Source organism: Carassius carassius, chromosome 11 (genome assembly GCF_963082965.1).
Source record: "Carassius carassius chromosome 11, fCarCar2.1, whole genome shotgun sequence".
In the NCBI taxonomy this organism is placed as follows: Eukaryota; Metazoa; Chordata; class Actinopteri; order Cypriniformes; family Cyprinidae; genus Carassius; species Carassius carassius.
In genome coordinates, this window is record NC_081765.1 from 10,055,033 (window position 1) to 10,078,818 (window position 23,786).

General features: G+C 43.9%; 1 protein-coding gene across 3 annotated transcripts in view; it reads right to left on the reverse strand.

The window, feature by feature from the left end:
* Positions 1-23,786, reverse strand: part of LOC132152747 (unconventional myosin-XVI-like) — a 217,292-nt gene that overhangs the window by 141,843 nt on the left and 51,663 nt on the right. For all 3 annotated transcript variants that reach the window (XM_059561610.1, XM_059561609.1, XM_059561611.1), the window contains exon 2: positions 18,950-19,210. In XM_059561610.1, coding sequence (XP_059417593.1) covers positions 18,950-19,175 — 226 coding nt within the window. In that variant the 5' untranslated portion in view covers positions 19,176-19,210. The remainder of the gene's footprint in view (positions 1-18,949; positions 19,211-23,786) is intronic.

The window sequence follows — 23,786 nt, forward strand, 5'->3', positions numbered from 1 at the left end:
AGAAACACAATTCCAACGCTGAAAATTAACTTTGGTATCAGGACCCCCAAAATAATAGCTTAGACTTTCTGAAGTGTGAGAATACACTAATACATAGGTGGGATTCTCATAAGATTGATCAAACTGGCACTGAAAACAACATTCAATACCAGCCACATGCTCTTGCTCCCGCTCTCATACGGACCTGATCACATTAAGACAATGAGATGGGAAGACATCTAATAAGAAACCCACAACCAAAGGTGCATGAAGATTATATTTAAAATTTAAACTGATATTGGAACTTGAGGCCAAATGTTTATTTATGCCCTTACTGATCCAAGAACCCACAATTGTCAGGAACACAACTGGACACAGATGCAGGTTACAATGCGAGACCAATTTATTCAAAAAGTCAAAAGAAAAGCTCCCTCCAACGAACAAAAACAGGCCGGGAAATGAGGAAAAAGGTCCAACAAAAATAAGAGACTTCAATGTCCTTGCAAAAATGCCCGGCAGGGGGCGCCCAACGGCGCGGCCGCGTAGAGAGCGGTGAGGGGAGGAAGCCACGAGAGAGCCAGTGACGGAGCAAACAAAACTCTTCAGAAGTATGCCGGTGCCCGGTCTAGGAAATGAGGGAGGGGAAAAATAGAAAAACAAAACAAAACCAGTAGCAGCAAACAATGGCACGACAGAACAAGGCTCGACAGGATCAGACAGAAAGACTACACCGGGACTATTGACGAACAACGATCTGGCACCGATAGGCGCGACAGACGAGAATAAATAGAGCAAGAGATGAACAGACATTGAATTCAGGTGAGCGGAGTCAAACAATTAGAAGCGGAAACAGTAGTGATGAGGGGGAGGGAGGAACGCCACAGATAGGTGCAAGACGAATGATCAAAACCAAAACAAAACACCATGTGCACACGAGCTGCAGACCTATACAGAAACACACGCACACACCGAAGAACGGGGTGATCAGAGAGCGGACATGACAGTACCCCCCCTCCGATGGACGCCACCAGGCGCCGCAGGAAGGGGCTCACCTCGTCGCCGGTAGAAGTCCTCGACCAGTGTCCGATCCAAGATGTCCCGGGCCGGAACCCAGCTCCTCTCCTCTGGGCCATAGCCCTCCCAGTCCACAAGATATTGAAAGCCCCGACCCCTACGTCGGACATCTAGCAACTTCCGCACCGTATAGACCGGGGAGCCATCCACTAGACGGGGGGGAGGGGGGGTTGGGGCAGAAGGAACAAGAGGGGAATGGAACACAGGTTTAACCCTGGAAACATGGAAAACAGGGTGCACCCGACGAAGCGTGGTAGGGAGCTTGAGCTGTACCGCCGCCGGACTCAGGACCTTGGTGATCCGGTATGGGCCAATGAACCTGGGTGCCAACTTGCGTGAGGCTACCCTGAGAGGCAGGTCCTTGGTGGAGAGCCATACCCGTTGACCACACACATAGCGGTGCGCAGGAGTCCGGTGACGGTCGGCCGCTGCTTTAGTCCGCCTACTAGCCTGGGCCAAGGCCGCCTTAGCCCTCTTCCAGGTGCGTCGACACCGTCGGACGAAGGCCAAAGCAGACGGGACCGCAGCTTCGGGTTCCTGTGTGGGAAACAAGGGAGGTTGATAACCGACAGAACACTGGAATGGGGACATACCTGTGGCAGAAGCCGGAAGGGAGTTATGGGTGTATTCTACCCAGGATAGCTGTTGACACCAGGAGCTGGGATTTTGGGATGCCAGGCAGCGAAGAGTACGTTCCAAATCCTGGTTTGCCCGCTCGGACTGCCCGTTGGTCTGGGGATGGAATCCTGAAGACAGACTCGTAGAGGCCCCGATCTGCCGACAGAACTCCCTCCAAAACCGAGAGACAAACTGGGGACCCCTATCAGAGACCACGTTGACCGGAAAACCATGAATCCGGAACACGTGATCAACCATCACCTGAGCAGTCTCTTTGGCTGAGGGGAGCTTGGGAAGGGGAATGAAATGGGCCGCCTTAGAGAAACGGTCCACCACCGTAAGAATGACGGTGTTACCCTTAGATTCCGGAAGGCCAGTGACAAAATCAAGGGCCAAATGTGACCAGGGGCGAGAAGGGATGGGCAATGGGTGGAGCAGACCAACGGGAGGCGCATTGGAAGTCTTGTTCTGAGCGCACACCGAGCAGGCAGCCACGAACTGCCTGACATCCTTGGCCATGGATGGCCACCAGAATCGCTGGCGGATGGCAGCCAGCGACCTCCGGACTCCTGGATGACAAACCAGCCTGGACGAGTGACCCCACTGGATGACTTCAAAACGCAACTTGGTGGGAACAAACAGATTACCCGCTGGACCCCCCTTCGGCACAGGCCCCTTAATTAGGGCCTCCTCTACTCGTCTCTCGATGTCCCAAGAGAGGGATGCCACCACCACCCCCTTGGGCAAGATGGTGTCTGCTGACTCCTCCCTCCCAGGAGCCTCGAAGAGACGAGAAAGAGCATCAGGCTTAACATTTTTGGACCCGGGCCTGTAAGACAGCGTGAAATTGAACCGGCCGAAGAAGAGGGCCCAGCGAGCCTGTCGGGAGCTCAGCCTCCTGGCCGAACGGATATACTCGAGGTTTTTGTGATCCGTCCAGACCAGGAAGGGCCGAGCTGCGCCCTCCAACCAGTGACGCCACTCCCCCAAAGCCAGCCTGACCGCCAACAACTCCCGATTACCTATGTCGTAATTCCGTTCTGGGGGACTCAGGCGGTGGGAGAGGAAGGCACAGGGATGCACCTTTCCGTCCTCGTGCAACCGCTGAGATAGGACCGCGCCCACTCCGACATCGGAGGCATCCACCTCAACAATGAATTGACGTTCAGGGTCTGGAATAGACAAGACAGGAGCAGAGATAAAACGGGACTTTAATTTATCAAAGGCCTCCTGTGCCCCAGTATTCCACTTGAACGGTACCTTGGGAGAGGTGAGTGCCATTAAAGGTGCAGCAATCTGACCAAAGTTCCGGATGAACCGCCGATAGAAGTTGGCAAACCCCAGGAACCGCTGCAGAGCTTTACGAGAGTCAGGAGCTGGCCACTCGGCAACGGCCCTTACCTTACAGGGGTCCGCTTTGATCTCCCCCGCGGAAACAACGAACCCCAGGAACGGAACCGACTGGGCATGGAAGACGCACTTCTCCGCCTTAACATAGAGCTGGTTCTCCAGCAGCCGTTGTAACACCTGGCGAACATGCTGAGTGTGTACCTGCAGAGATGGGGAAAATATCAAGATATCATCAAGATACACGAAGACAAAGCGATTCACCATGTCTCTCAACACGTCGTTAACCAGGGCCTGGAAGACAGCTGGGGCATTGGTCAGACCAAATGGTAGGACCCGGTACTCAAAGTGTCCCGTGGGTGTGTTGAAAGCCGTCTTCCACTCATCCCCCTCACGTATGCGGATTAGGTAATAGGCATTCCGAAGGTCTAGCTTGGTGAAGACCTTGGCTCCCTGCAATAGCTCAAAGGCAGACGACATAAGAGGCAAGGGGTACCTGTTTTTAATAGTGATGTCATTCAGGCCTCGATAATCTATACAAGGACGCAAGGAGCCGTCCTTCTTCTTGACAAAGAAGAACCCAGCACCTGCAGGAGATGAAGAGGGTCGGATGAGACCGGCTTTGAGGGATTCATTAATATATTTGTCCATGGCCTCTCTTTCAGGACCTGAAAGGGAAAACAAGTGACCCTTGGGCGGAGAAGTGCCTGGGAGGAGCTCAATGGCACAATCATAAGGGCGATGTGGAGGTAAGGAGGTGGCCCGGGACTTACTAAACACCTGGCACAGGTCGTGGTACTCCACCGGGACCCCCTTCAAATCAGCAGCCTCCACCTGCAAGACAGGACACACAGACACAGGGAAAGAGGCAGCACCCAAACAAGACGCAAGACAAAACTTACTCCAAGACAAGACAGAGTTGCTGGACCAATCCACGTGAGGGCCATGTTGCACCAACCACGGGTGCCCCAGAACTATGGGAGCACTCGGGGATTCAAGAAGGTACAGCGTGGTCACCTCACGGTGATTGCCCGAGACTATAAGATTGACAGGAGGAGTAGCATAGGAGACAGTGGTGATCAAAGTGCCATTCAATGAACGGGCAGGAATAGGTTCGGAAAGAGGAATTGCAGGAATTCCCCAGCGGGTGGCTAGAGAGAGGTCCATAAAGTTGCCCTCAGCTCCCGAGTCAACCAGTGCAGTACAGGAGTTAAGGACATCACCAAACTGAATGGAGACAGGAAGGAGAGTGCGAGAGGAGGGGGGGTGCAATAAAGGGTAGCGCTCACCAGGATCCCCCTCTTTACTGGTGAGCCTTGACTTTTAGCGGACAGCCTGCTGCGAAGTGACCTGATTTGCCGCAATACAGACATAGCCCTAGGGCGAGGCATTGCTGCTTCTGTTGAGGAGTGAGCCGAAGGCGCCCCACCTGCATGGGCTCAGGCTCAGTGGTTTCTGTGGGGGAAACAGATGACGACTCCTCAGTCCTCCAGGGTGCACGAACTGCCAGGCGTTGACGACGGCGGCGAAGGCGACCCTCGATCCGCAACGTCATGTTAACAAGATCGTCAAAATCACGTGGCAGGTCCTGAGTGGCCAGCTCATCCTGGATGTCATCCTCTAGCCCAGCACGAAACATAGCTCAACAGGCCTCCTTATTCCAATCGCAGGTAGCTGCCAGAGTCTTGAAATGAATTGCATAGTCTGTTACGGAGCGACCCGCCTGACGGAGCCGTGCTAGCTGGTCAGCCGCTTCCTGACCTCTGGCAGAGCGGTTGAATAGCCTCTCCATCTCCTGGCGGAAATCTTTAAAAGAAGCACAACACGGAGCTTTAGTCTCCCAGACGGAGGTTCCCCAATCTCTAGCCTTGCCGGTTAGAAGAGTCAATACAAAAGCCACTTTGGACATCTCAAGTGCGTATATGCGTGGCTGCAAGGCAAACACCACAGAACACTGGGACAAGAAGGCCCGGCAGGAATTGGGGTCCCCATCATAGGGTGGTGGGTTATTGCATCGGGGCTCAGGCTCATGGCGAGGAAGATGGTGAACGGCACCACCCTGAGCAGCCTCTCGTTGCAGTTCTTGGATGCGGTTGGTCAGCTCAGCCACTTGGTTGGCTAGAAACTCCACCTCCCTTGTGGTGTTCGTCAGTCTGGCTTCGTGCTGGCCCAAAAGAACACCCTGCTGGGTGACTGCGGTTCTGAGAGGATCTGCACCTGCTGTGTCCATCTTGGCCAGATCGTTCTGTCAGGAACACAACTGGACACAGATGCAGGTTACAATCCGAGACCAATTTATTCAAAAAGTCAAAAGAAAAGCTCCCTCCAACGAACAAAAACAGGCCGGGAAATGAGGAAAAAGGTCCAGCAAAAATAAGAGACTTCAATGTCCTTGCAAAAATGCCCGGCAGGGGGCGCCCAACGGCGCGGCCGCGTAGAGAGCGGTGAGGGGAGGAAGCCACGAGAGAGCAAGTGACGGAGCAAACAAAACTCTTCAGAAGTATGCCGGTGCCCGGTCTAGGAAATGAGGGAGGGGAAAAATAGAAAAACAAAACAAAACCAGTAGCAGCAAACAATGGCACGACAGAACAAGGCTCGACAGGATCAGACAGAAAGACTACACCGGGACTATTGACAAACAACGATCTGGCACCGATAGGCGCGACAGACGAGAATAAATAGAGCAAGAGATGAACAAACATTGAATTCAGGTGAGCGGAGTCAAACAATTAGAAGCGGAAACAGTAGTGATGAGGGGGAGGGAGGAACGCCACAGATAGGTGCAAGACGAATGATCAAAACCAAAACAAAACACCATGTGCACACGAGCTGCAGACCTATACAGAAACACACGCACACACCGAAGAACGGGGTGATCAGAGAGCGGACATGACAACAATCACTCAGAAAAGCAAGAGAAATCCTCTCCACAGCAACTCACACTTTTTGAGGTGTCTAACACCTAAAGTTTAAATAAGAGATTTGAACAGACCCAAGTACAAAAGTAGGGATGTCCAGATCCGATCACGTGATCGGAAATCGGGCCCGATCGCGTGGTTTCAGACTCGATCGGAATCGGACGTTACCTCCCGATCAGGACTCGGATATATATATATATATATATATTCTCATTAATTTTTAACACATCTTTTGTTATGCGATGGCACAGAGTTAGACCCTTTTGACTTCACACAGAAAAAGCGACGCGTGCGGCATGACATCACTGTTATCAAGAGCTGGTGTGAATAAATATAGATTCAAACTCAAAGAGACATGATAGTTTGCGCATGACCTGATATTTCATTCGGACTCAGGATACAGCGAGATGAACATCACAGAGCGCTAAACTCTCATGCAGTGTGCGTTTCATTCATACTCGAAGCCAGAGCGCGCTCTCGCGCTGATATCAGGATATTCCTAATATGCACAAAAGCGTCCAGCTATGCTGTGATGCGCACAGGAAAACAGAAACTTATGCAAACACGAAGACGTTAATATACGATCACGACAATAAATTGTTCTTCAAGTCATCTCCAGCAGGTGATAAAGTATGAACAATGCAGTGCTGATTGACATAGTATTTCTTACAGTATAGAAACTATTCTGCATTATTATGTGATAAACCGTGTTTGTAGTATATAAACAAATCATTATTATTTGTTATTGTCCAGCATTTATAGATTTCTAAGCCAATTAAAAGCTAGAAATTAGAGAAAAAATTAAGTTGCCTATACTACCAGTCAAGTTTTTGAACAGTAAGCTTGTTAAGGTTTTTTTTTTTTTTTTTTTTAAGAAGTCCCTTCTATTCACCAAGCCTGCATTTATTTGATCCAAAGTACAGCAAAACAGTAAGATTTTGAAATATTTTTACTAGCCTATTTAAAATAGCTGTTTTATATTTGAATATATTTCAAAATGTAATTTATTGAACATCCTGGATCTGTTTTTTCGCTCTTCTTTATTCTTTTTTTATGTATTATAGAAGTATCGGATCGGGACTCGGTATCGGCAGATACTCAAAATCAAATGACTCGGACTCGAGGACAAAAAACCTGATCGGGACATCCCTATATAAAAGCTACACAAGTATGAGCGAGTGCTGCTTGCTAATCCGCGACTTAAAGGGATACTCTACCGCAAAATGAAAATTGTCATTATTCACTTAGCCCCATGTCGTTCCGAACCCATAAAAGCTTCGCTTGTCTTTGGAACACAATTTAAGATATTTTGGATGAAAACAGGGAGGCTTGAGACTGTCCCATAGACTGCCAAATAAATAACCAGGAAGGTCCAGGAAAGTATGAAAGACATCATCAAAATAGTCCATCTGCCATCAGTGATTAAACCGTAACATTATGAAGTTACAAAAATACTTTTTGTACACAAAGAAAACAAAAATAACAGTTTTATTCAACAATTCCTCTCCTCTGTGTCTCTCTAAATCAGCATAGTGCCATTTTGACAAATCTGACTAGTACGCAGAATATATGCGCTTATGTATTCTGTATCACCCGTGCCACAAGGATACGTTTTTTGCATGTATTTACACTTTGGTTTGAAAGAAAACAGTGCATCAGTGCAGCACGCTGATATAGAAGAGCGTACGCCACTTGCATACTAGTCAGATTTGTCAAAATAGCGCTAAGCTGATTTGGACAGACACAGAGGAGAGGAATTGTTGAATAAAATCATTATTTTTGTTTTCATCGTGTACAAAAGGTATTCTCGTCACTTCATAATGTTACGGTTTAATCACTGATGGCAGATGGACTATTTTGATGATGTCTTTTTCCCTGGACCTTCACACTCTTATTTATTTGGCAGTCTATAGGACAGTCTCAAGTCTCCCTGTTTTCATCCAAAATATCGGTAGCACTTTATTTTACAGTCCTGTTCCTCATGTACATACTATGTACTTATTATAGTAATTACAATAACTATGTAATAACTAGGTACTAACCCTGAACCTACCCCTAAACCTAACCCTACCCCATGTAGTTACCTTGTATTACCAGAACTTTCTTAGATAAATACACTGTAAGTACATGTTAGTACACGTACTGTAAAATAAAGTGCAACCAAAATATCTTAAACTGTGTTCCGAAGACAAATGAAGCTTTTACGGGTTTGGAACGACATGGGGGTAAGTGAATAATGACTTAATTTTCATTTTGTGGTGGAGTAACCCTTTAAGGAAGAAGCAACACTTTTTAATGGCCATTTAAAAAATTTTAAATAAATAAAATCACACACACTCGCGGGTCATCCCTTCTATCAGAGATTCATTAACGTCTAACCTTGAGCTGATGTCACAAAAATGTGATGCTTCAGTTCTCCTCTGAGAAGCCATATGAATAGCGCAGGTGATAGTGGCTGAGAAGCAGAGTGTGTAATCTAATTGTGCCTCAGTATCACCAGTGTGTGATCCCCATCTCTCTCACGCCTCAGCACTCGATGCCGCATAAATGCAAAGTATCACATCTGCAACTGAGGAGGTGCTGCTCATCTCAGAGCTCAATGATGCTAGAGCTCAATGCTTATTCATGTGTGCTAGATCTGATTGTTTCAGTCACTGACTTCAGGGTTCAGACCTGACAAAGTAAAATGTTTGGACACAGTCTATCAACCTTCATTTGTGTGCAATGGTACTATAATACCGACAATACATTCAAGAAAAATAAATTACATCATTTTATGAAAGGATATTCCATAGAAGTGAAAAAGAAATCCACCTTAATTTTCACACAAGTCAAATTTGTTGTAATGTCCCCGTCAGTGATCCATCCTTTCCACTCTGACCTCTGGAATAGCCCTAAATTCCTGATTTTTCAATTCATTAAATATGGGGGGTATGAGGAGTTCCCAGGGTTCCTCTGGGATATCTTCAGCCTGAGGATAAGCTATAAATCCAGCATGCTAAAACTCAGATGGAGTAGAAGAGTCAGCATTTTCAACCATAAACTGTAGGATGCCTGTCATTGTGAAATATAAAGCCAAAAATGGAGAGTATCTGCACACACATGCTACATATGTTGAGTGACACTTGCTGGTTGTCAAGTTACTGTGACACTGATAGTGGTGTAACTTAGTGGTTAAACATCTAGGGCGGTAATTGAAAAACTTTGTAGTTCAAGTCTCAGAAGGGGCAAATCAACAGAGCATCACCACTGTGTCATTCAGGAATGCATTTAACCTTCCTTTAAGATGGGAATGACCCAATAAAAAGTGCACTGCTAGTTGTTTAAGCACAAGCATCAGCTAAATTCCTAATCTCTAAAACTGGTGACAGGCACAGAGCTCGGTTACAAGCTGTTAGTACGTTTTTCTATGCAGCATGATGATTTTTTAAGTGACAGGAAACCTCTGTAGTCCTACTTAGCCACCTGTTAGCAATCGGCATTCTAAGAAAGCAAAATCATTATAAAATAGGGTATTACTCATGTTTTAAGTTGTAGAATAAAAAGGGTAGTATCTTGAGCTTGGGTTAACCAAAGGCCACATTTAATAAAAAATCCATTCATACAACCCATTGACTTTGAGATAATGTAACCAGAAGTGCACTGAAGCACTCTGTATTCAGATTTCTAAGTTATGTCTGTAAAGTAATCAGTAATTTTTACTTTTGGTAGACAGATATTCTGATTTACCTTTACATAAATAAATACCACATATTTTAGCATGCACCAGTTTGAGACTGCCGTATTAACATAACATAATATGGATTCTTTTTTCTTTTTTTTTTGTCTTTTTTTTTTCCACAATGAAATATAAATAACATTGGTTTGACCGGTGGGAGGTTGTTGGCCAGAACATGCTGCAGTGTGGACTAGACTTCATATTGATATTAAAAAGTCTGGCTGAAAACTCAAATCCTTCAGGAGCAGTAACTAATTTCTTACTGCAATGAAATTTTTTATAACGTTCTTGATAAATTTTCACATTATCTTATTCCAGAAGTTTAAGTATTTAATAAGTTAATTTTCTGTGCACATGCATGAACCAGACACGATGTCGGACATCAGCTTTCATTATATGCAGAGGCCGAGCAACACTGACACATTAATCCAAAATACAGGCACGGAGCCATGAGAAATCAATATTCTGAGTCACTGACTGGTCAAAAGGCATTTGTGCAGGATGCTGATCGCATTTGGATGAGCAATCAGACCAAAAGCCAAAGTCATTGCCAGTTTGATAATTAGTGTTTAGTAGGTGGGCTCAAGTTGCCATTCATCCTCATCCAAAGGTGCCATGTTTCCAACAGGCGTTGCCACAGGAACACCAGCTGGTGTCGCGGACCAGCTGAACCTGGCTGACAGCCAATAAGGCAGATGCACATGGTGACCTGCAAAGGCTGCTGGGATATCAGACACAGATTTACCCAGACAGCTGGGAAAATGGTTGGCAGGGACTGAAAGAAAGAAAGATATGAAGACGGAAAGCATCTCAGAAAAAAAGACAAAGGAACAGATGGATGAGATACAGCATGTAGTAAAACATCACCAAATACCAGCACCAGCACCGATCAAACTGACCATCCTTTGCTAACCACTTACAATTATTCCCTGTAAAACTGGGGTGTCCGATACTGCTCCTGGATGATCAAAGTCCTGCAGAGTTATCTACAACCAGCCTGGAAGATTCTGATAATCCTAAAGACCTTGATTAGATGGTTCAGGTGTGTATAATTAGGATTGGATTAGACACCCCTGTCCTAAGATCATTCATTTAACTTCCACATTGTGACATTTTCAAACCAAATCATTAAAATCCAACTTATTCAGATATAAAATGTCATACTTCAATTGTACAACATCTGTAATAGGGGTGGGAGACATACCAAATAAAACAACACAATAGTAGACCTTTACAAACGGAATTAATATTTTAAGTATTGGTTTTTATTGTCTGCGTTTCCTACTTTATATTTTTATTTTATTTTTTACCGCCATGACAAAATAAATAATATTTTATTAAATTGCAAATTTGCAGCATATACGGAATGTGATTTTTAATATAAAAAGACCTAAACTAAATAATGACTAGAAAACACATCTTTGTATATCCTTGTGAGTCGCAAAAACAACTATACGGCGATATATGTAGCCTGATTCACGAAGAAATCACTCTTGCAGTATTATTAATGAAATTTAAACAGAAGTCACTTTCAAACCAAGCAGTTTTCTGTTGGTCAACAATGAGTCACCAATTTAAACCTGTTGCTAAATCCACATAAATAAATTGTTTGACCATAAGCAAAAATCCCAATCATGTAGATTTTAATTGACTGGATTTCACCCCAAAAAAAATTTGCCAAACAATGGGAAACATGACCACCCCTTTCTAAGCTGGCTTATTTCATGAATTCAAAAAGACTTAGGAACTCTGAAGTTACTGGTAGGAATCAGTCTGACGAATCCTTCAGTGATCAAGCTCACCGATTCAATCAGACAGTATTACTTTCTGTGATATACATCTTAAAATAAAGCAGACATTAAGCACTCAAGATTCATTAACTTAAATCAGTAGCACTATTGACTGGTTGTTCATAGTAATAATTACCTCAGTAATTACTAAGCAATATCTGAATTAAACATGCGTTTATAGTTTTAAATGTGTCAGCCAACTGAACCATAAAAAAAACTAACAAACTCTGAAGCGGAGAGGCTTCAGAGCCAAGGAATACAGCCATCATGCCCAATTAAAAAGAGAAAAGCCTCAACACTTGTATGGAAGTTCAGAGCAGATACAATGAGAATAAGAACAGCGCTGCAACTGCCAACTGCAAAGTCACAGACAGGAATAGCTGACTTGGGTTGAATTCACTTAGCCTCTGCCATTGCTCATGATGCAGAAGGTGGCGCTCAGTGATTGTCACCCTGTCTCACACAAGCTCCTTTCCCCCGCAAGCTCTTGATTAGATTACTTTTGCCTGTCCCAGGAGTGGCACACTTTTGACTGGCCCATAATTAGCTTGAGGAATGATCTAATACTCGGCAGCTAATGGCAACCCCTCTGATGGCTCGCCTTTCTGGAAATTAATTTGGCCTTTTCACAGACTCGCCCCGCTGACTAAGTCACTCCTCTCAATCTCTGTAACAACACAAACACACTAACACACTCAAACAGACAGAAATTATCTTCTACCATTTAGATTATATGTGCCTCATCTTTTTACCATGAAGTGCCAAAAACTTGAATGAAGTCAGAGGGGAAAAAGTAAATTTTCTTCATGTACATATCTGCTCTAAAGTTTGGGTAGAATATGCAGGAAAAATAAAGTGTACTGAGTTTCTACATTATTAGTAAGTCCCAGGCCCAGCACTGAACTGACTTGAGCTTAATAATGACACGCTTGTCTTTTAGAGCTGATTTATAGCAGAATCTGAACGGTCTCTATAGTTCAGTTTCCATAATTGATTCTGCTTTCCTGTTTATCTCTGTGAAGCTGCTTTGACACAAAATGTAAGTGCTATAGAAATAAACAGGTTTCTGCAGTAGTGTTAATTTCGTCACCTATTTTTAATTTAGTCTTAGTCTTAGTCTTGTGCCAAATGTCCTTGTTAGTTTTAGTCATATTTAGTCATTCACATATCTTTTTTTGTCAGTCAAGTTTTAGTCGACTAAAAGTCTCGTCATTTTAGTCTAGTTTTAGTCAAAAGAAAATGTCTCTGTTACGTCTGTAACCTCGGTTCCCTGAGAAGGGAACGAGACGATGCATCGATAACGCTTTGGGAACGCATTCTGCGTGAGTGCGTCTGAAGAATCCATGTCAACTAGTCCAATGGCGAGAGTGAGCGTCAGGAGTGACGTCACGACCAGGAATTGATAAAAACCCCAACCGGAGCAACCGGTGTTAGCTTCGACAGTGCCGAAGCAAGTCGATCACAGGAACGAAGGAAGTATGGCAGGAAGACGCATCGTCTCGTTCCCTTCTCGGGGAACCGAGGTTACAGACGTAACCGAGACGTTCCCCATCGAGGGAGAGACGATGCGTTGATAACGCTTTGGGAACGAGAATACCCAAACCGCCATATAACAAGTGCCTGAGTGTCAGCCAGAAAAAACCAACGGCTCAAGAATTAAAAACCTGAGACCCGGGAGTAGCGTCCAGGTCTAGGCTATAAAAGTTGCAGAAAAGTCTGTTTAGTTGCAGAAAGACCTATCTTAGGTGACCCGAAACAAACAAACAGCTGATCGGATTTCCGAAAAGAAGAAGTCCGATGAACATAAGTGTCCAATGCTCGCACCGGGCACAAGAGGTTAGACTTTTCCTGGTCCGATGATGCAAACGGGGGAGGACAGAAAGCCTGCAGAACAATAGGTCTCGGAACAATGGTCGGTACCTTAGGGACGTATCCCTGCTTAGGGAAGAGAAATGCTTTGACCATCCCAGGTGCAAATTCAAGGCAGGTGGTAGAAACCGAGAGAGCCTGAAGGTCTCCGACTCTTTTTAGGGACGAAATAGCAAGGAGAAAGGTAGTCTTAAACGAAAGAAACTTCTCAGAGACAGAATCTAGGGGTTCAAAAGGAGCCCTAGAAAGGCCTTCTAAAACTATAGCCAGGTCCCAGGCCAGCACTCTAGTACGAGTTGCAGGTCTCAGCCTCAAGGTGCCACGAAGGAAACGAGAGATAGGAGGGTCACGACCCAGAGATGCACCACCCACTGGGGCGTGGAAAGCCGAAATGGCCGCCACGTAAACTTTTAAGGTGGATGGACATAGACCAGAAGTGAAGCGGTCCTGTAAAAACTCAAGAACTGAGCCAACAGAGCAGTGGACAGGGTCACACTGATGTTGGTAACACCAAGAAGAAAAAACATTCCATTTGAGTCTATAAAGTTTCCTCGTAGCTGGAGCTCTGGAGCTAAGAATGGTCTCCACAACCTCAGTTGAGAGACCACTCTCTAGGAGTTGCGCCCCCTCAGAGGCCACACCCAAAGCTTCCAAATCTCTGGCCGGGGGTGAAATATAGTGCACCCGGCCTGAGATAGAAGGTCTTTCCTGATCGGGATCTCCAAGGGAGGACCGTCGAGGAGATGAATCAGATCCGCAAACCAGATTCGGCTCGGCCAGTGTGGAGCTACGAGAAGTAGACTTACACTGTCCTGGCGGACTCTCTCCAGAACTCCTGGGAGCAGAGCAACAGGGGGAAAGGCGTACAGACGTAGCCTCGGCCACGTCTGTACCATAGTGTCCAACCCCAGGGGGGCTGGATGAGTAAGGGAGAACCATAGTGGACAGTGCGTCGTGTACTGAGACGCAAACAGATCCACTTCTGCTTGGCCATAAGATTCCCATATGAGCTCCACCACCTCGGGGTGAAGCCTCCATTCCCCTGACCTCAGCACCTGCCTCGACAGGGTGTCTGCTCCAATATTCTGAGTCCCTGGTATATACATTGCCCTCAGAGAGCGTAATTTCCCCAGGGACCACAGCAGGATCTGGTGCGCTAATTTGCAGAGCAGGCGCGAGCGCAGACCCCCCTGACGGTTGATGTAAGAGACCACCGATGTATTGTCTGTGCGGACCAGCACATGATGGTCCCTCAGGTTTGGCAGGAAGTGCCTCAAAGCTTTGAAGACCGCCATCATCTCCAGGCAGTTGATGTGCCAAGAGTGATGATGGCTCTCCCACAGACCCTGAGCTGAGCGGCCTTCCATTACTGCTCCCCAGCCGGTAAGGGAAGCATCTGTCGAGATGGCAACCCGATGACAAAGAGCTCCCAATACCGGACCCTGGGACAGGAACCAGTGTTCTCTCCATATGACCAAGGCGCGGAGACACCGCCGCGTGATCTTGATCGTACGAAGTGGGTTTCCCGCTGGAGACCGCTGGACCGCTGGAGTTCGCGAATTGTGTCACGGCTGACTCCCTCACTGTTATCTAACTCCCCCAGCAGCTCAGCCTGATAAGCCTGAAGCAAAGCCATCGAGTGAAGGCAAGCTCCAGCCTGACCTGCTGCTGTGTAAGCTTTACCCACTAAATTAGATGTGATCTTTAAAGGCTTCGTGGGCAAAGTCGGGTTCTTAATAGATGACGCTGAACCAGGGGAAAGATAGCTCGCGAGCGTCTGTTCCGCCCGGGGCATCGCTTCATAACCATTTTCTTTCAGCCCTCTTATATCAGAATAAATGCCCACTTGAGGGCTGAAAAGACGTGATGAATATGGCTTATTCCACGATCTAGACAGCTCACTGTGAAGATCAGGGAAAAAAGGGAGACCCCGTGATGTAGGAGATGTTTTAGAAGACAGAAAACGCTCGTCTAATTTGCTTTTACATTTAATCATTTAGCAGACGCTTTTATCCAAAGCGACTTACAAATGAGAACAATAGAAGCAGTCAGGTCAACAAGAGAACAAGAGAACGTGCTTTTAGGACGAGCGCTCTGTTTATCAGATGGCCAAGATATATGTAACTTATCTACAGCTCGTGTTAATACATCAACCAACTCCTCATATGCTGGGGAAAGAGATGGCGAATCCTCTTCCCCCCTGATTGCGTCACCTTCACTGCCCGTTACATCTAACTCCTCGGAGCTAGAGCAACGAAGCAATGAGCTCTCCCCCCGGGCAGAAGAAGCCGCGGGGCGGTCTTCCGACACCGGAGTTTGAGCTATGGATCTCCCAGGTAAGGGAGGAGAAAGAGCCCTCGGACCCGTCTCCAACCCCGCTGAGAGATCCATTTGCGAACCCCAGGAATGCATTCTCCGTTCTGCCTCGGCAGAAGCGGGTCCTGCACCCTGAGGAGCGCGAGGCTCGCCGCTCTTCTCATCAAAGAGTGACAAGCGGGAGCGGAGCATGCAAAGCGAAAGCTTCTCACAATGCGGGCAATCAGTCTCCTCGAAGGCTGATAACGCATGCTCCACTCCCAAACAAACTACTCAAAGCTCGTGTGTATCCCCACCCGTTAAATAACGCGGGCAGGGAGAAGCACACGGTTTGAATAGTTGCTTCGCCATGATATATAAACTTTGAACAAGACTACAGTAAATATGACAGACAGGTTTGACACAGATCGCTTGCTGAGGCACAGAAAGCTAACACCGGTTGCTCCGGTTGGGGTTTTTAATCAATTCCTGGTCGTGACGTCACTCCTGACGCTCACTCTCGCCATTGGACTAGTTGACATGGATGCTTCAGACGCACTCACGCAGAATGCGTTCCCAAAGCGTTATCGACGCATCGTCTCTCCCTCGATGGGGAACTCAAGGTATCTTAGTCGACTAAAAGTCTTTTAATTTTAGTCTAGTTTTAGTCAAAAATGTTTGTGTTTTTTTTTAAATAACACATTATTACTGATAAACATTTCAGTAAAAAAAGTGTTTCACATATCTCAAACATTGGTTAAATGTCATAATTACCTGACAAAATACACTTGTTGAATGATTTTTGTTGGATGCAAATGTTAAATGTGTCTGGTTTTCAAATTCTGATTTAGGAGACACATTCACAAATGATTAACCTGATCACATTTTTTTACTTTATTGATACTGCTTTTAATCGTAATGCAAAGACCGGTCATCGGGACATAAGCTGTCATATACAATAAAAGAGCCTGCGCAGCAACAGGAAATATAATGTAACACAAAAAGCCTGCCTAGACGGTGGACTTGCGCTCAGGAATCTTTTTTTATTTTGTATTTTTTGAGCGGCGTGTGGACAAATTCTTTTTATGCACACACTATTTTATTTCTTGATAACAGACCGCTGCTAACTATAACACACAAATATCGAGCCTCTTCCTTCGACCTAGCATGTCGTCGTCGCTCGCTCATCACTCGAGTTCGCTATGGGTGTTGTGCGTTCAGCAGTTTTGTGTTGCAGCCACAGGCTGGCAGCAACAGGAGCAGGGCCGGCCCTGACCAATTTGCTGCCCTAGGCAAGATTTTACCTGGCACCCCATGCATCGCAGCCCATTTCACCCTGTCATGTGTTCATGATTTAGCATATGTATATATATATATATATATATATATATATATATATATATATATATATATATATATATATATATATATATATATATATATATATATATATATATATATATACACACACACACGCACACACACATTACAGCAGAACTGTTTCCAACACTCATAATAAATCATCATATTAGAATGATTTCTAAAGGATCATGTGATAGACCGGATGTCACATGTGACACTGAAGAATGGAGTAATGATGCTGAAATTTTTTATCAAATAAATGCAGGCTTGATGAGCAGAAGAAACTTCTTTCAAAAACATTAAAAATAGTAATGTTTCCAAACCTTTGGCCTGTACTGTATCCCCCCCAAAACTGCACAACTGTAGAGTAAAACATTAATAAAAAAGTGATGATAAAATATGGGTCTTAAAACTGACATGATTGTACAAAATCACAGTCTGGGGACTCAGAACTCAGAACAACTGCGAACATTAAGTTTAAGGTAAAAATAACTGCCATGAAATTATAGTATCTTACTCCTATGCAATAAATTGTTCTTTCACTACATCTCTTTACCTGTGTCTTTATCCTCTTCTCTTCTTTTTGGCACTGTATCTAATCGCAGACTATGCTCATTTATAATGTGTCATGTAAATTCGGCCTTCCGTCACAATCAGGAAACTTTCACCGTGTCTAGAACTGGCGCGAGCTGCCAGGCCCGTTTCTACGAGCTGTGTGTTAACAAAAGCAGTGCTGTCTACATTGGATGCGGCGTCGGGCACGCTACACAATAAATTACCAACAACTGATCGTGCGCGCGCTCTGTTTCTGACGCACTTCAAGCACTCGATGGGCGGGGGAAGATTGAAGAGCCTGACTTTTTTTTTTTTTTTTGCTTTATTTGGTAGATTTTATTCATTTCGAATTAATGGTTTTTAAATAGTAGCCTATTATCAAAAAAAAATAAATAAATTCACTCGTTCACTCATTCTGGCGTCCCTATGGATGAGTGGCGCCCTTAGCATTTGCCTATACCGCCTATGCCCTGGGCCGGCCCTGAACAGGAGTATGAGACCTGTAACTTGAGCAACAGCGGGAAGCCGCAAACTCGTTCTGAATTTTTAAAGGCGTAACAGTTGATGAAAAAGCAGAGACGATTGTAGGCGAAAATGAAGAGAGATTTTATCTTAGTTTTTATTTTATGCAAAACATTTTCGTCTCGTCTTTTTTCATCAACAATAATGCATGTTAATTTAGTCTTAGTCAGCGTTTTTGGACAGTGGTGCAGTCTTGTCATCGTCTCGTCTTAGTCATGAAAAAAAAGGTTGTTGACGAACATATTTCGTCTCGTCTCGTCTGACGAAATTAACACTATTCTGCAGGTTTTGTGAAGGTAATTTTAAAGGGGTCATTTTATACTTTTTTAAAGATCATTATTTTGTGTATTTGGTGTAACAGAATATGTTGACATGAGTTAATGTTTTTTTTTTTAAATACTGTACATTATTATAGGTCCTCTATGCCCCACCTCTCTCTAATGCGTAATTTTCTACAAAGTCCCTCCTTCCAACAAGAACAGTCAGCTCTGTTTGGCCAACTGGCTCAGTGCATTGAGATTAGCCAAAAACTGCACTCATCAGAAGTGTAAACATAATCGCGAGTGAATCTTTCAAAATAAATATAAAGACAGTTAATGTCCTTGGTTTTACCATCAGTTCAAGCCCGAAAGGGGAACAGAGTCTAGTGACAGACACAGTGATGAAGCTCGTATGTGTTTGCAGTACACAAGCCACGGACGGTTAAGACAGCTGACTCCACGACTTTATCAATGTAAAACATTCTACACTTCGACCTTTTTAATGCTTCATTTTTATGAAAGTCTGAATTAAGACTTTTAAGACCTTTTTAAAACCCGCAGAAACTCTGCATTTTATTTTTACAGTGTCATTTGCAACAAGTAACCAAGATAAGATAACATCAACAGACATAAGTTTCTTACCCTCTTTGTCATCGTGTCGTATGATGGCGTCTTGGATTATGTCTGAGAGCATGAAGCTGATTTTTTGTTTTTTGCGGTAGGTGGAGCGGGGCTTGGGGAAGCTCTGCTTCTGTAGCGTCCGCTCGCGCTCATAGTAGACCCGCAGCTGCTCGCAACGCATGCGTCTGACCAGCCTCTGACGCTGGCCCAACGGCAGAGACTCCAGCAGACACTGGTCTATCTCCATGTTCTGCCTGAACACGTTACATAGCTGAAAACAACCTACACAGAAGGAAAGAGGAGAAGATGTGCAGATGGTTGAGGGAAGAGATATGAGGGAAGAGTGGAAGAGGGGAAAAAGGAAGAAAATCAGTTATCAAATATGTAGCATGCCTAGTAATAACATTTCACATTTTTCCAATAAAAGTCCTTTAATATATCTCTCAATGTAAAGAGCACAGTTTGCACAAACATATTAAGCCCCACAACTGTTGTCAACATTGATAATAATAAGAAATGTTTCTTGAGCACCAAATCAGCATATCAGAATGATTTCTAAAGGATCATGTAACGAAACTGGTAAAATTTCCGCTTTATCATCACAGGAATAAATTACATTTTAATAGAAAAATAGAAATTGTACATTATTGTTTTTACTGTATTTTTAATTAAAGAAATGCAGCCTGGTTAAGGATAGACTTCTTCAAAAACAACTTTTGAATGGTAATGTATATGGTCTAAGAAATATAACTTTTTTTTTCTCTTTCTTGCATGATTTAAGCTTAAAGTAGCAATTTATGATTATTATTATCAGATTTTACTGCAACTTAAAATGTTACTGATACATAATATTTTATCCAAACTACCAGCCTTGTTAAACTTATTGTCTTAAAAAGGCATCTAATCTAATTTAATTATAATACTGGTGTAATTCTGCTTTGAAAAAGCAAATGATGTCACACTATTTTCATCACACTATATTTAGGATGCACTAATTCTACTCTAGTATACTATATAGTAAAGACTGTAAGTATATGAATCAGCATGCAGTCTTTCTCTCCTCTGCTTAACCACTAAAGTCAGGACAAGACCGATGACAGATAGATAGATCTATGTAGTTCTCAAAGCATTCAAATCTTATCTGGCAACGTCTGCTGAGTAGCGTGTCTGTTTAACCTTGAGAGAGCTGAGACTCTCTCCACACACAGCACTAGAGACTGAAATATCATGACTCTGCATTTCTCCTGCAGTTGCATGGAACAAAGCCAACGCCATCCCTGTACACACACTGTAAAGAACTGCTGAACACTCTAGGATCTGGAAGAGGCTGTAAATAAAGGAGAAAACTGTACCCACTGAGACACATATACTGAAGGTCATTGAATGGCATTTATTAAACAATTACTGGCATGAACTTCCAAGAGAACAGAATTAAATAATTGGGTAAATTATGGAAATATGGAATAACAAACAATGCAGGATGATTAAATTTAATCCATTATTAACACAGAACTATATGTCCGGAAAACAAATTGTTGCAGCAGCCACTAAACAAACTGAATCCAAAGTAAATAGAGTTATGACATCTCTGCTGTTGAGTTCAGCTTTTATTATTATATAGTGGAGAGAGGATATGTGGGGAAAGCAAAGCTGAAAATGCCAGCAAAGCTGAAAATTTCTGAAGAACAAAATAGGAATAGCGATAGTTAATACACCTTTCCTTACTATTTGATCATGAGTCTTATTTCATGTACTTTAAGATGTGCTGGACACACCACCACTTCACTCACAGACACAAGAGGATGTATTCACCATTTACATTTGAAAGGAAATTTTTACGCGTATTAATAATTAAAGGCTTAAAATGTTTGAGTCAAGCTGGCTGCCCTTCTCCTCGAGGTTCATTTGCTGCAATCAGAGCAGCTCAATCATTCTCTCATACATCCCATCTATCCTCCGCCTGCAGCTGAGCCGGCGCCAGCCGCACACATCATGCATTATGAAGTCACTCACCACCCATCTCACCCGGAGAGAGATGAAGAAGAAATACAGTTAGAAGAAAGAGAGTGTGTGAGCTCTCCAACTAAAAAGTTTGGATGAATTACAAGAAGTTTATTTGACCTTGCTGAAGCGGCCGCTTCTATCACAGCAATCACACGCACATCAATCCCCTTCCTCGAGGCGCTGTTTCAGGAATGACAGCAGGAAGAACGGTTTCTCTCTCTCCCTCTAAGACATGGCGTAGTGCAAATCTGTAATTACTCCGATAATTCAGGTCACCAGAAGCCCTTCAGCAATGGAAATAAAAGTTTGAAAGTCTGCCTTTGTAGACAAATTAAAGAGGGAGCTCTTTCTGTTCTCTCTCTCTCTCTCTCTCTCTCTCTCACACACACACACTCACACACACACACACACACACACACACACACAAAGTGTCATAATGTTCATGCCTGTTAAACAGAGCCAAAAACCCCACTGACAATACAGCACCCTTCCCAGGGTCACAATGCCAGCAATCATATTCTATTCTATACAAGAAACGGCTTCTGATGAAGACAAAAGGATCAATTCTATACAGTCAACTGAACCCATCATGATGGAAATTATCTGTTTTGTTCTATTCTATGAATGTGGACAGAATAATCTATTCTATTCTATCCACTGTCATTCAATATATTATTGTGTCATGGCGCAGTAGAGACGGCGCCGTGGAAAGAGCAAGGTCTGGGTCCAAATGCAGGGAAGAGACACTTTATTATAACGAGAACAAAAAAGGCCAACATGGCAAAAACAAAACAGAAACAATCACCGGGAACAAGCCGAAATACACGAGACGAGCACGAGAAACCTACGTAAAACAACTGACATTACAATAATCCAGGAGGCAGAGTGGTGTGTGAGACAAAACTACATACTAGTGAACAAATGGGGAACAGCTGTGTGTGTGAGTGTGTGACAGGTGTATCGAACTAGTGACCATAAGTGTGTGAGTGGGTGACAGCTGTGCGGAGTGAATGTAATGAGTCCGGGAGAATGGAAGTGGCGCCCCCTGGTGGTGAGAGGGAGGAACACCGGGTCCGGACAGAAATCCGGAAGATTTTTTAAATGTTTTTGAAAGAAGTCACTTATGCTTATCGAGGCTGCATTTATTTGATCAAAATATTAAACATATTGTTACTATTTAAAATAACTATAGTAAGAAACGTTTTAACTATTGTTGTAATAACATAAACTTCATAATCATCGGGAAGAAGGAGGCTGGAACCGGCGGACATTCAAATAACGACTTTAATAACAAAATAAACACAAAACAGTGCGACAGCCCCTCGCGGATGACTGTCACGCACAAATTAAAAAAACCAAATACAAAATAAAGCCCAGGCCTGGTCCTCTCTCGTCCTTCACTGTCGTCGCTCCTCTTTTGTATCCTTCCGATCTTCTCCGTGGGACTCGAGACCAGTGAGTGGAGCAGGTGTCGCTCATTTCCCAATCACTCCACCGGCCTCGCTCCATTCCCACTGCTCTCGGCCCCGCCCCACTCGTCACAATCATATTGTGACACTGTCACACAGGACACACGTTTTAACCTGCTCAATATATTTTAATGATTGTAAGCAGGGTCGCATTAAGAGCTCACTGGGCCCCGGGGCTATGAGTTACTTCAGGACCCCCCCCCCCCCCCCCCCCGCAGTTTTCTAAAACACTGCTGAAGTTGTTTTACAGTTGCCAATTGCTTTACAATATACAATTAAGAAAATAGATACTTAACTTAAAGCACTGAATAACATTGTGTTGTATAAAGTAATCCAATATACAATACATAATTTTCACTATAAGTTCAACATTCATTCTTAATTATTTGGCAAAAGTGATTCAGTCAAGGGCAGTAAATTACTTTCTTTCTGATGTTTGATTAACATTGAGGCCATCCTTAAAAATATTCTTGTTTGCCGTAACCTGACCGACCCTTTCAATTTAGCACCGACTCCATTATTATTATTTTTTGGCTTTTAGTCCGACCGACTTGCCATTGTAAATTTGCGTTAAGACCGACCAATTATTTTTTTACTCTTCAAACAACTAATACAAACGCAATAAAATACTATTCATTATATTTAAGTAAGTATTGTAAATATATCAATTGCCTTGGCCTACATACAAATGAAGGCTATCTTCTTTAATTAAAACAAAACCCTTGAGTCATCTGTGTTTACACGGATGTCACACTGTGGCCTGTGCGTTCGCTTCGTCTCATAATCTCACTCAATGTCAGAGTCAACGGTTCACGCTTGGTAATGATGGCTGCGGCTGCAGTAAACTAAATGTTCGCGGTCACGGTTCAAAGTCATACGGGTTCGGGCACCATAATACATCTAAAAAAATTCATTAAAACAGCTCGACACTGCTTTAACTTGGCACAAAGTTCTGGAAAAACTGTGCCCAGGTCTTTTCCCATCCCTTCTCCTCTCTAGTCTAAAACCGTGACCGTGTCGACTGTCACTTTATGTTCGAAAATCTATTGCACGAATCAAGCACGAATCAACCAACACAAGTTTTGAAAACGAAAATAAGAAAATGATTTTAACTACCTTTTCTCGGAGCGCTTCCAGGTTTTTTTTTTTTGAACAGGCGTCACACAGCAACTGCAGCTTCGGACAAACACGCATAACAGCAAATAGTACTTCTGCACAATGTTTCTCTTTTTACAACAGAAATGTGAATTCAGCCGTTATTCAGGCTTGAATCGCCTAGGGCTGTCAAAATAGCTGAAAAAAACTAAAGTCGAATTTTTTACTTAAATATGATCAAAATTTGAATTGTATTCGAATTTTAAATGCATAATTTCAGTTAGGGTGAA